This window comes from Leptinotarsa decemlineata, unplaced genomic scaffold (assembly GCF_025532065.1).
Source record: "Leptinotarsa decemlineata unplaced genomic scaffold, Ldec_3_MD MMD2_tig00026340_RagTag_RagTag, whole genome shotgun sequence".
In the NCBI taxonomy this organism is placed as follows: domain Eukaryota; kingdom Metazoa; phylum Arthropoda; class Insecta; order Coleoptera; family Chrysomelidae; genus Leptinotarsa; species Leptinotarsa decemlineata.
In genome coordinates, this window is record NW_027412694.1 from 5,367,262 (window position 1) to 5,381,631 (window position 14,370).

Here is a 14,370-nt window from a genome sequence, read left to right on the forward strand (position 1 = left end):
TCTGAATCTAAACACAATACCCTTTTTTAACTTTTTCCACTTCATCTTTATTTTTCGTTGATTCACCTTTTGATTTCCCTTTTCTCTTCCCCTTTCCTTCACCATCTTTTTTGTTTTTTTTTTCATTTTTTTTTCATATTCTATTCGCAAAGCTTTTTTCAGAGGTATCAGTCAAAACAGTAGATTGTTTTTCCTGGATTATTATATATCCATGTTGTCTGTGCTCTATTTACGTAGTTTTTAAAAGGGCCATATACTTCTACGTCTGAAGGATGCACGTTGTGAGAGCAGTGAGGGGGAAATAACAATATAACAAAGTCTTTAGACTTTTGAACAACTGCAATATTCACAAGTGAGCTATGATTATCGGGAAGTAATAAAAGTGGTTTTTCCTTGGTGGGTTTTGCATGTTCGATAAAATGATCTATAAAAACTACAAATTCTTTTTTTGTCATCCAACCGGAAGAATTGGCAGCTCCAATGTAATCTGGAGGCATACCGCAAACAAACATTTCAGAAAATTTGTTCCCGAAAAAAATAAACATAGGTGGAATAAAGTTTTCAGCAGGATTACAGGCATAAGCAATTGTTAGAATAAGGGTTTCCCTCTCAGCCGATGTGATGCCACCAACTTGCTTCTGGCCACGAGCAGCTACAATTTTTTTAGAATTTTGGACTGTTGTGACCCCGGTTTCATCAATGTTCCGTATTCTGGAAGCGCTGAACTCGTATTTTTGGAGAAGTCCTTGATATATTTCAAAGAAAGCATCGACATTAGTCTTGTCTGACTTAGTAACGTCGCTTACGGTGTCCTTAAAGACATTAGCATTTCTGAGCATAAAATTTTGGAACCAGTCGGAACCCGCCAGGTTATTTTAGTGCCAAGAAGGGAAATATTTTTGGCAGTTAGATGCCCAGCGCATTCATAAGCTACTTATCTGACTTCCATAGGAAGCAATCTAAAATATATTTATGGGCATTCAAGGACATATGATGACGTTTTGATTTCTTGTTCTTCATACTTGTCTAGGCTTAAGATAGCCGATTTTAGGGGTTTCGTTTGTCTGCTGTTTCTTGATATATCTATAAAGAGATACATGACATAGACCGAAATGATCAATCACCTTCCGAATGCTGCAGTTCTTTTCTGAAACTTTAGCTGCAGCTAACTCGTACACATCTTGGCTTTGTGTTTCCCTTTCTGTCTTCGTCTTATACTCCCTCAATTAAATTACAAGTAACATTTGAAATTAGACTATAAACATAATGCTAAATGAGCCCAAAAAATGTATTCGAAGGATTTTACAGTGGGTGAAAAACTACGATTGTTATAAACAAAATAATCGAGGAAAAATGGGGTATTCCAGTTTTTTGTTAATAACATTGAAACTATGAATATTTGAGGACTGAAACGAAAAGATTATAAAAGAGAAGGAAATTCTCCATAGAAAAGTGTCGACTCCCGGAAATGTTCCTCCATTATTTGAAATTTTAATTTAACGCTGAAAATAAGGCCTCTTCTACCACAGACGCATCGATACATATGTATATCCATGCCACCTCAGGTAGAACCAGACTTCATTTGATCTTCGAAATGAATAGAAATGACATTCACTCCAATCCAGAGTTATATGTGTCATACACATATTTGTATGACATATGTGTGTATAAGTGAGCTGATGAATCAAGACAACATAAGTGGCTCAATGTAACGGTAGCAAATAAAAACAGGACTATAAAGAGGTAGCGAAACCGATAAAAAAACAACTGTAGACTTAATTTCGATTAGATCGAAAATCTCCGTTATCAAAAGTTGAACATGCAGAAATAGATAAGTTATTTCAGCCTGACTCTAACTTCTCTGTATGTAATTTATTGTTCGTGCTTTCAGTGAAGTAATTGTGGAAAGTCAACTTGGTTTAGGCCAGGTTGGAGTCTGGCTTCCTCACCCTTTCAATTGATGTTTGTCAGAGGAACAAAAGAAGCGGTTGTATATTGAACTTTGCGAATATAGACCAGGGTCGAAAATTTTTTAAACCAAAAAAAAGTATTGTAGGGTGAGAACCGTTAGAAAAATCAGTAAATATAACAAAAATGAGATGAAAAATAAATTGCGGTCAATTTGAGGTCGGGAAGTGAGAGGTGATAAGTTTTCAAGGGTAAAAATTGGTATATCTTGATTTCCACCGAAACTACAAGTCCTATGGAAAAAAGTTGAAAAGCAAAGTTGTAGGTAATGAAAAGATCTACAACTTTTGCATTTGCCCTTTTTCCACCTAACCTTAAAATTTATGTGAAAAACTCCAATAACCAATATGTTGATTTTTTATTTTTATCTTTTACAAAAGAAAATATAAAATTTGTTAAAAACTCCCCCTTTCATATACCAAACACTGTGTAATTTTTTGAATTCGAAATATGAATTTTTTTCATCTTATTTTGATTTAATATCGAAAAAGCACCCTAACTTTAAATCGAAAATTCATGCTTCTTCATCTGCTTTTTCAAAAAAGTTGGTGGACTTCTCGTTCATTGAAATTTTTACTTTCTAGTAGGGTAAAAAAATATACGTTACTATAGTAAATGTTCTCAGAAAATGTAAAAAACTAGAACCCATAAATTTTTTTTCAATCATTATGTTGAATTTTGAGCTATTTGATAAAATTAATACTTTTAATAATCGTGTAACATAAGATTCCACGTCATATTTATGAACAAAAAAATTACAAATCCATAAAACATTAGGATTGTGCCTGAAAGTTACTTCTTTGCTTGATCTACACATCCATGTATAGAGTTACTTCCTTCCTTTCTTTGGAAGACTCCCTCATCCTTGTATCAAGATGGAGTAGTAGAAAGCCAAAAACTTTCTTTCCCAAAAATTAACCCCTTCAATTTAAAATATCAAAGATAGGATTCAAAGAGAATTCCATCTGAAAAATGTGACTGCTATAATTTTCTTCAACTGTTTTATTGAATTCTAATTTCATTTTTGTCATAGAAATTCTCATAATAAATAAATATACCTGTGAATCGTAGTCTTCAGATGAGATACTTATTGATTATATTATCCATTCATTACAGTATTTTTCAATACATTAGTTTTTGTCTCTTTGATGGGATTCTTTCGTCGTTAGACTCGACAAACCTTTCCTATTCTAGCAGATCTTCGAAATCTTCAAGACCATCACCGTCTTCATCTCCGATATTATTTCCATTATTTGCATTGCTTCTTCATCCACAATTTCATCTGAATCATTAACTTCCTCGTAGGCTTTTTTCCCACATGAGAGCATTTTTTAGAGCCATGACGACTTGAGCATGAATTTGTGCATTTTAAACCTTGTTTTTGGCAGCCACATTTTAAATTGTTACATCCAGTTTCATAGCTGCAGCAAATAGTTTTGAGCCATATTTTCGGAATTAATTCCATTTCACGTAAATTTAGGCATGATTCCACGTTGATGTTGCTTCCAGCTCCAATCTGTTGCTGTCAGTTCCTTACCCAGACAAGTTTAAAACTGATAATATGCCCTGTGAGAATATTGTTCTGCTGCACCTTCTATGGGTGGGAGATTTGCCAACATGAAAGATAATCCAATTTTTGCCAATTGATATTCTCTAAATTTTAATTGATTCAATATCATTTTTACACTTATGATTAGATTTGATTAATTTCAATCCTGACGATATCTGCTTTGGCCAAATTTGACAAATTTTCATCACCTAATAATGAATAAACAATTCATTCCTTTTCTGGAAAATCCAGATGTTGTATCGCAACCTGAAAAAAAATGCAAAAATGCGAACGATATTTTAAAAAGATTCATGTTTGAAACTGTTAGACGTGAAGAAATGATATGTCACATTTACAAAACTTGGCCTAAATATTATGATTATTTGAATTCAATTGATTCGAAAGGACAAAAAGATCTATATCTTGACCCACAATCAAGTTTTATTTGTATCTTTAGAAATTTCTTTTGAGTACTTGATTATATCAACATCAGCATTTTCTTTTGCTTGTTTACAGAAAGATCCTTGTAATCTTTCCATTAACGTTTTTATTATTTTGAAATTGTTTTTCTCGTTAGAAAAAATTTTTTGGATTCGAGTTTTTTTGGTTTTTTGCATTTTCTGGAAACATTTACCATAGTGACGTATTTTTTTACACTATCAGAAAGTGGAGATTTCAACGAACAGGAAGCCAATCGACTCATTTTAAAAAAATCGATTGAAAATTAAGGTGCTTTTTCGATATTGAATCAAAATAAAGTGAAAAAATTAATATTTCAAGTCTGAAAAATGACAGTGTATTTGGTTTTTTTGTAAAAGACAAAAACATAAATTTTGACATTATGTGGAAAAAGTGTTAATACAAAAGTTGTGGATCTTTTCATTACCTACAACCTTGCCATCCAATTTTTTTCCATAGGACTTGTTGTTTTCCCGGAAATCGATATAAATTTATTTATATATTTTTCATTTTGGTTATATCATCTTCCCTTTTCAATGGGTGTCATTCTACTATGATTTTTATTAAATTTTCACCTTTTTTAAAGGCTTCAGTATTGGTCTATAATAATTATGTTAATGATATTCTTTTGCATCTCATTTTTTGCGTGTTTTTTATATAGAAAATGATAGAGATTATTTTGTTATCACCAAATTCAGAATTTCTTCAAGTGAACCAGTTTCACTTCATTATATTGTCACATCAAATAAACATTTCATCCTTATCTTATCTCACTGGTGATAATGGATCGTCTTTACCCCAACAAGGTAGATAATTTATAAATTCCGCTGGATACTTGCTATCTCTTTATCAGTTCACATTGTAATAAGAAAGGACGAAGTGAAATTGAATTTGCATATTCAATGTAATTGGATCATATGAAATGTATTACCTATATATACTACGGCATAGGTAGATTTTTTTTTCTAGAAAAATTATAACCAGAAATAATTGTAATGCGATATTTTCGGAAAGCTCTTCATTCCATTTTAAAAGTGATCCATTGTCTGGTTCACCAGAAACGTCTAATCCACCGTGAATCAGCCTGTATAGGTATGTGTTTTTTTAAGGGCAAAACACAAGCACTCAGGAAAATCCTGAAGGTGCTCTGAGAGCGGTGCCTGTGTGAAAGTACTCTTTCACATTGGACTTATGATGCACTGTTTGGAACCTTTGGTGTAGTAATGATTATTACTGGAGTTTTTCCCAACACCAAATCGTTATTTTCAACACCTCGACACGTATTTCGATCACCAAGTGATCATCTTCAAAGAGGAAGATTAAAACTAGAAACTAGTGCGAGCTAATCCTATTCATGCTATAAAGGTAACCCATACAGGTAAACCATCCAGGCGTACCAACCATACATGTATACCAACCTAGATTAATTTGACAATTTTGCCTTATCTATTATTTTATAATATATGTTTATATAAAACAATTTTCAGCTATATAAAAATTAATTTCACAATATTGCCTATCCAAATTTATTTTTGCAATGTGTCCTTATGTAGTAATTAGTAAACCCAACAACATTATTTTATTTTATCTTAACGAGCTATATAGTATGGTCTTTGGTATAGGTCCGTCATCGTTATTCATAATATTATTGTGTTTAGTTATTTCTACACTCTCATAGGCATCTAGTTGTCTGTTGTTGTTAACTTGTCTAACTAATCTTAATGAACTGAAGTCTATGGAATGGTTTTGTTGCAAAATATGATGGGTGACTGCTGATTTTTCAGGTCTTCCATATTTTAAGTGTGCTATGTGTTCCTTATATCTTACTTTAATAGATCTTTTTGTCTGTCCATGATATTTTGCATCGCAGTCCTTACATTCATTAGTCATACACTACAGAGCCTTTTGGGAATTCCAAAAGAAGTAAGACAAAGTCGAGAATTCGCAAAAGTCTGGAATTTACGAAATTGAATGTAAGGACTGCGATGCAAAATATCATGGACAGACAAAAAGATGTATTAAAGTAAGATATAAGGAACACATAGCACACTTAAAATATGGAAGACCTGAAAAATCAGCAGTCGCCTATCATATTTTGCAAAAAAAACCATTCCATAGACTTCAGTTCATTAAGATTAGTTAGACAGGTTAACAACAACAGACAACTAGATGCCTATGAGAGTGTAGAAATAAGTAAACACAATAATATTATGAATAACGATGACGGACCTATACCAAAGAGCATACTATATAGCTTGTTAAAATAAAATAATGTTCTTAGGTTTACTGATTACTACATAAGGACACATTGCAAAAATAAATTTGGATAGGCAATATTGTGAAATTAATTTTTATATAGCTGAAAATTGTTTTATATGAACATATATTGTAGAATAATAGATATATGTATCTGTAGAGTAGGGAGGGTGAGTGTAAGCCCACGCACTTAGGCCACATGTGACCCATTGTACATCCTCCCGAGGAGTTGTCCTCCTAGGTCATCGTCCATCCTGTCCTTTCCAGGAAGGTGAACAGCTCGCTGGGAGACATCTCCTTTATATCGGCAGGTGTAGGCCAAGACTCGCCGAACACACACTCTCTTATTAACGATAACTCCGGGCACTCGCACAGGACATGCCTGACAGTCTCATCTTCCTAGCTAGCCCCATAATATGTAGGTGTTTCGTTAGCTGACAGTGGCCAGTCAGAAATCCTACTGTAAGGCGTAGATTTTTCCTGGTCATCGCCAGATATTTCTTCGGCGCCAGCTTCCCAGGGTCGCCCAAGATGATCCTGGCAAGGTTACATCCTTTGATTTCATCCCATCTCTTTAAAGATTGAGCATGGGTGTAACATTTGACTAGTTCCGCAATTGTCGAAGTCATCAGGCCGTGGGTGCCACTTGGTCCTAAAATTCTTAGTCCACCGCTTCCTTGGCTATAGAGTCGGCAATGCGATCACCTTTACTCCTGTCGTGCCCTTCAACCCACCTCAGGAAAATGTTATTATCTACCGAGGCTTTGGCTAAATCTTGGTGGCACTCTAGTGCTAGCCCTGAAGTAACACGCTGTCTGTTCAAGGCTAATAGTGCTTGTCTGCTATCAGTGCAGATTGTTATGTTTTTGCTAGAAATTCTTTTCTTGGTTATTTCTTTTGTGGCGATGGAGATACCAGCCAGTTCTGTTTGGACCACGCTGGTATTTCTTCCCATTCCCCACTTAATCCTTAGGCTTAGTGATCTGGAGTACACTCCACATCCTGAGCCTTCATTGGTTTTTGAGCCATCTGTATAAATCCATATTGCATTTGTAGCATCTGACTCTGTGTTTTGTAGGGTTTAATAAACACAAACCTGGGTTCAATTGCATCACTTGTTGTCTGCAGCAGAGGTTGCGCAGTAAGCGCTTCCCGCCATAGGCCCAGCCTCAATTGACCCATTCCTACTTCGAGGTTTACACCAGCCGTGCGCAATCGTAAAATTCTTTTCCTGGTGAAAAGGACCATCTCAGTCTTCTTGGGATTGATCGACAGTGAGTGTTCCTTACACCATGTTTCTATTAATTTGAGCCCATCCTGCGCTCTATCACACAGTGTGTTTACAAATTTGCCGGTCTGCAAGATAACTATGTCATCTGCGTATGCAATTGTGTAGAATCCATTTTGTTAAGGTGATCAATTAGGGTATCCAGGACTATGTTCCAGAGAAGGGGTGATAAGACCCCTCCCTGTGGACATCCCCTCATGACCAGTCCTTTTACTGTGATGTCTTCTACATTAATACTTATTGCTCTGCTAGAGAGCATCTGGAGTATCCATTCTCCTACTACCAGGGGTACATTCCTGAAGTGTAGTTGCTGGGTAATTGTTGGAAAGGTTGTTTTATCAAACGCTTCCTCGATATCTATGAATATACCCAGGGTGGATTCTTTGTTTTCCAATGATCTCTCGATTCTGCCAACCACATGGTGAAGGGCCGAATCAGTAGACCTTCTCGGGGTATATGCATGCTGATTTGGATGAAGTGGGTTGTTAACAAGTACTTCATCTCTTATATACCGCTCACATAACCTCTCCATGGTTTTTAAGAAAAACGATGTGAGACTAATTGGTCGGAATGATTTTGGTAGGGTGTAGTTCATCCTACCTGGTTTGGGTATAAATACTACTCTTACTTCTCTCCACTTACTGGGAATATACCTCAGAACTAGAGAGGCTCTGAATATTCCAACCAGGTGTGGCATAAGTGTGTCCAGTCCCCACTGATGTAGGGCTGGTCTTATACAGTCAGGCCCTAGTGACTTGAAGGGAAAGAAGCCCGATATAGCCCATCTTATTTTATCCTCATCAATTACTGTACTAGCATATTGCCAGTCATATTGTGAGGGTGTTATTGGTACATCCGTCCAGTTCGCCGTTCCACGAAAGACAGAACCTGGGAAGTGAGTTTCCATAAGAATCCCAGCACTCTCCTGGAGGTTGGCGGCTTTGTCGCCATTTTCCCTCGTCAGGATGCCGATAGTCTTATGGTGGTCATTTGAGAGTGCCTTTTGTAGCCTAGAAGCTAGTGGAAAGTCTTCGACTGCCTCACAATAGGCTCTCCAGGCTTCTCTTTGCTTTCGTCTGCAGACTTTTTTGAACTCTCTGAGGTTGGCTTGATATATAACTCAGTCCTCTTCGAGTCTTGTACGTTTTGCCTTGTTGAAGGTCGTTCTCGCTGTCTTCCTGAGTTATTCCAATTCAGGGCACCACCATGTGTTGGTTGTGCCATGCGTTTGAACCATCCTCATCGGACAGAATTCCTTATAGGCAATGTCTATTTTGTTGTGGATAGATACTGTGTACCTTTCCAGTTCTTCATTGTTGCCAGGAGTCAGGACCTCTGTTTCCCGCAGAGCTCCTCTTAAGAGTCGATTGTATAGAGCTACATCCGTCCTCTTCGGGTCACGGGATTTTACAGTAGTCCTGAGATCCTGGCTTACCGTATAGGTCAGCCAACGGTGGTCTGACATAGAGATATGGTCCGAGACTTGCCAGTCTTGGATTTTGTTTGATGTTTCGGCTGTCGTGAGCGTGATATCTATTAATGTTTGGCTACGGGCATTAATAAATGTTGGCTCCGTGCCTCTATTCAAGATTGTTAGATTGTTAGATAAGGCAAAATTGTAAAATTAATCTGGGTTGGTATACCTGTATGGTTGGTACGCCTGGATTACCTGTATGGGTTACCTTTATAGCATAAATAGGATTGGCTCGCACTAATTTCTAGTTTTAATCTTCCTCTTTGAAGATGATCATTTGGTGATTGAAACACGTATTGTGGTGTTAAAAATAACGATTTGGTGTTGGGAAAAACTCCAGTAATATTCATTTTTCACATTGGATTTGAATCGCTGGAGATTGAATCCATTTCTGAAAACGTTCTCGGTAGTTCATACACATAAATGCGGTTATCCAAATGAAAAGGATGAGCAGCTACATTCCGTTGCGTTTTTCTGATATGTACCGCTCTTTATGGAATCGAATGTACCAAGTCACTTGAAAACTTTCCGTGAAAGTATCTATGGGAGAGAGACCAATCTCCAACCTTTCTTCGATGTTCCAGACTATATCAAGGTTGCAAGTGATATTCGCGTCGTCAATCATGCGGATGGCTTTTTTCTGGATGGAATCCAACAGCTTCAGGGTATGCTTAGAGGCGGAGCTCCATAGATGAGAACAATACTCCAAAGGTTTGATCTGTGCTTTATAAAACGTATAATGTATAATGTATAAATTCAGATTGGGTACAGTGCAATTATATAGTACAATGTTTGTAAACAATAAATTTCCATTTCGAGTGGGGCGACATTACCTAAGCATGTGATACGCTTGTGCTGCTTTGTCAACCCACCTCGAAGTGGACTACACACTAGTTATGAATCGCCGAGCGAGAAATTAGTAGTACCTAAATAATACATGTAAAATCACTTTTAATATAGAGGGTGTACAACTAAGTACATTAATAAACTAATACTTATTCACTGAGATGTTAAAAGAAAAAAAAAGTAACAAAATAGAGAAAAATAGTAAAATTACATAAAGAAATGAAGTTGAGAGAGAGAGAGAGAGAGAGAGAGAGAGAGAGTGAGGGAAATAGAGACTGGAGTCTTTCTTATGAATTGAGTGGGGAGATCAGATAATGCAAAATATATTTGGGTTTTCACGTATACAATTTTTTACCGCTTTTTTGAACAGATGTGGTTTTTCTATAACCTTGATTTCCATGGGTAACACATTGAAAAATTTAGCACCAAAATAAAAAATACATCTTTGTGTATGAGTTTTATTGAACTTTGGGATACTGATGAATAGATTTTCAACCGATCTGGTTTGCCTTTGTATTTCATTGTTATATATTTTAGTGGAAGTAAAGTTATGTTTATTTGAATGCATCCATAGGAGACAGTTATAAATATATAAACTACGGGTATTCATTAATCCATTTTCTTGATACAATTTTTCTGTTGAGAAAATTTTAGGTTTCTTGAATAATATTTTTAGGACAGTATTCTGGGTTGTTTGAAGTCGGCTCAGAACGTTGTCAAACATTCCTCCCCAAACGGTGATACAATATCTTAATACCGATTCGGCTAGGGAGTTATAAATCATTAATAAATTGTTTTTATCTAGAATATCACGGAGGGCGTAGAATTGTCTCATCAGTATCCTGAGTCGTTTGATCATGTAATTGGCATGTACCTCCCATCTTAAATGTTGATCCACCATCACACCTAAGTATTTTATATTTTGAGTCTTTTCTATATTAGGGCAGGAACAATCATTCGTATTACAGTCCTTTTGATGTATACTGATTGTATTATTAACTGGTTGATCTCTATGTAATAAAGTAAATGTTACATATTTTGTCTTTTTTATGTTTAAGGTCAGTAGATTGAAATTAAGCCATGTTTGTATGTCTTGGAGAACCTTTTCAGATTTAAGGAACACATTATCCCAAGAGTCACCTACAATTACAATAGCTGTATCGTCTGCATACGAGATAAGATGTTCGTTAAAATTGTTGATCTTACTGATACTGTTAATATATACAAGGAAAAGTAATGGACCTAATACTGTTCCCTGAGGAACTCCTATTGTGACTTCTCTAGAGCTGCTCAAATGGTTGTCAATTTCTACTTTTTGCATTCTGTGTGAGAGATAGTCTTTTATTAAAAGTAACGTTGGACCACGAATCCCGTAGTTAAATAATTTGTCAAAGAGCTTGGCATGAGATACAGTGTCGAAGGCCTTGGCGAGATCGAGGAAAATGGTTAAGCACTTTTCTGATCGATCCAAGGCTCCCACAACTTTATTCATTAGATCAATTACTGCACACTCAACAATTGTTGAGTTGTGTACAGTTTTCGGGTTCGGAAGACTTCCAAGCTTTTGAGAAGCGGCTTTTGCAAGATTTTGCGGCTTTGCCAAGACATATTGGTGTTCATTCCAACCCTCAACCTACTTAATGAAGCAGAAAGTGGAATTGTCTGACCTGACATTACTATACCCGGTTCAGAGACATTTATCTTTTTGGAGAAAACCGATGCCTGGGTTTTTGTGGCATTGAATTGAACCTGGTTTTCACCCCAATTTGAAATTACTTCTAGATCCTCATCAACCTCATGCAACCTCCTGCTGCCGATTTCCTGGAATCCGAATGGAATGACGAAACAAGTGTGCTGCCGTCGGCAGAGCAATATATCGGATTCTTTGTTTTTTCCAATAGGTAGTTGATATACGAAAGAAAAAGGGCAATATAGATACCTGGGGTAAAGTTTTACTCATTCATGTGAGAAATAAAATACATTGACATTTTAATATATTTAATTCATAATTGGTATTTACTCTAGATACTTCTAACTACTATGCATTACTATTTTCACAATAATGGCTGAGTCATCACAACTGAGACGTTACTATAAAACATGAATTTTTCGGTGTTCCGTAACAATGTTAGCTTGACGAAGCTACAGTATGAATGAAGCATGTTCTAAAAATAGGAAAAACACCATAATTATATTTCAAGTCAATTTTTTTATGGCACTGATGAGAATAACAATGACTCAGTGTCTCGAAGGTATTTAAAACCAGGACAAGAGGGGGCAAAGATGTTTAAAGTCCTTTGTGTGTTTGTTTGATTGTCTTCAATGTTTTGTTACTATTTATTTTCCATGTGTCTATTATTGGAATTACATTTTTTGAGACCTCAAGAAAAATCCCAATAATTTTCAAACGTTTTCAAGAAAATAATTGTTTTTCTTATTTTACAATTCATTTCCATTCGAATATTCATACATAAGAGTATGTAAGAATGAAGCATTTCTGTATTTTTTCAACTTTCATAAAAGTCCACTCGAATATTACATATATTCAAAATGAATAAATGGTCTATGTGATCGTTTTAAACCAAAATCTCTCTGAAATCGAATTCAACACACCTGAAAATGCACTTCCAACAACCTTTTATGAAAAATTAAACGGTACGCCCTTGACTATCATGATGAAATAGATAACGCTTATCACGTCACAATTCATTGGATTCAAAGTCACCAATTGAAATCCCAACCAACGCCCCTCGAAAACTTATTCATTCAATTTCTTTTTCTTTTCAGATTCCAAGAAATCACTCCACTCGAAAAGTAATCAACAAATTGTATAAAATCATAAATCGTGTGTAATGCTCTGGAATATTAGTGCGAAGGAATTGTGAAGAGTCCACACTTCGCGTAGAAAAGCCGTTTTATTGCTGATAAGAGGAAGAAAGAGATTTTTCATGGTTTTCATGGTGAGTACAGAATATTCAACTCTGAGAAATCTGTTGGATTACATTTTGGTCACGGCGCAAAATTTTGGTGTTTTGCTGTTTCATGACAATAACCAATTTACCCAATTTCGGGAATTATTTATTATCTGCAAATATTCAATCATTTTTGATAACTCTTTCAAGAAATAATGGAAGTCACTGAAAAATACATTATTGGTATAAAATCCGAGACATTCATCTCTCCCAAGTTTCTTACACGATGAAATGATTGGCAAAAAGTCCCTGACTTATTTATTTATTTTTATTTATTTATTTTATTTATCGGTCAAGTACACTACAGAATTATTATAAAATCCCAAATGGTACGTCAAGAAAGTTTCAATTGTTGAAACCAGTCAAGCATTAGAGTTCAGTTATGAACCCAACAAGTAAAATCCTTAATATAACTATTATAATTGCTTAAAAATAAATAAACCTATTTATATACCCACCACAAACTATTAATAAAATACCAAATGGAACATGAAAAAAAATATTAAAAAAACAAAAATAAGCTTAAAGACATTCAACACTAATGAATAATAAAATTATGAAACAAAAACGTAACTATGTCAAGTACATTACAGAATTGTAACAAGGTCCCAAATATTACATCAATGTGCAAACAAACCCTACAACTCATTGCCATCGAGCTATAGTTAGTCTTGTGGAATCGCAACCCAAATGAAAAAATGCGATTGCTTCTTAAGGATCTTGAGTTAACAGAAAGGCAAAGGTCATCTAAAAGAGCTGAACAATTGTAGTGGAAGTTTATTATTTTATGAAGGAATAGAACCATTGCAAGTTTGCGTCTGTCCTCAAGTGATAATAAATCTAATACCGACAGCCTCATTTGCGAGGTAAATCCATAGTAGGGTAGGCCAAGTTTCCAAATTATATATTTAGAAAAGCGATTTTGTACTTTTTCAAGCCTCTCTTTATGACAAGAATAGAGAGGACACCAAATTACACTATTATATTCCAAAATACTCCGAACCAGTGAAAAGTATAATGTCTTTATAGCATCATATTCTGTAATATGCCGGGTATTCCTTTTGATGAATCCGACCATTCTGAATGCTTTATTACAGATATTATTGATATGATCAATAAAGCTTAGATCTTTATCGAAAGTAATTCCCAAATCACATAAGCTTTTGACAGTTTGAAGAGTTGCATCATTAATGGAGTAGTTTCCAATCTACCAATATCATTGGTAGATTGCACTGTTTTGAAAAATTTAAGGTCGTCCGCATACAGAGAGATATTACAGTATTTAAACACTGATTTAACATCATTAATAAAGAGTAGAAATAATACAGGACCAATGTGCGAACCTTGCGGAACCCCTGAAGTTACATGAATTGTTTCTGACACACTGTCAGCTATCCTCACATTTCGCGATCTACCGGAAAGGTAGGATTCAATAAATTTCAAGTATCTGCCCGTTATTCCAAGATTATTAAGTTTTAAAATTAATAGTTCATGACAAACTGAATCGAAGGCTTTAGCAAGGTCCGTGTAGATAACATCAACTTGGAACCCTTGCTCA

The 14,370-nt window shown here is 35.4% G+C and overlaps 1 protein-coding gene across 2 annotated transcripts in view; it reads left to right on the top strand.

The window, feature by feature from the left end:
* Window positions 1-14,370, top strand: part of LOC111502962 (uncharacterized) — a 493,652-nt gene that overhangs the window by 27,493 nt on the left and 451,789 nt on the right. For both annotated transcript variants that reach the window (XM_074183432.1, XM_074183430.1), the window contains exon 2: window positions 12,628-12,800. Coding sequence is in view for 1 of the 2 variants with exons in the window: in XM_074183430.1 (XP_074039531.1) it covers window positions 12,789-12,800 (12 nt within the window). In the remaining variant the exon portion in view is untranslated. The remainder of the gene's footprint in view (window positions 1-12,627; window positions 12,801-14,370) is intronic.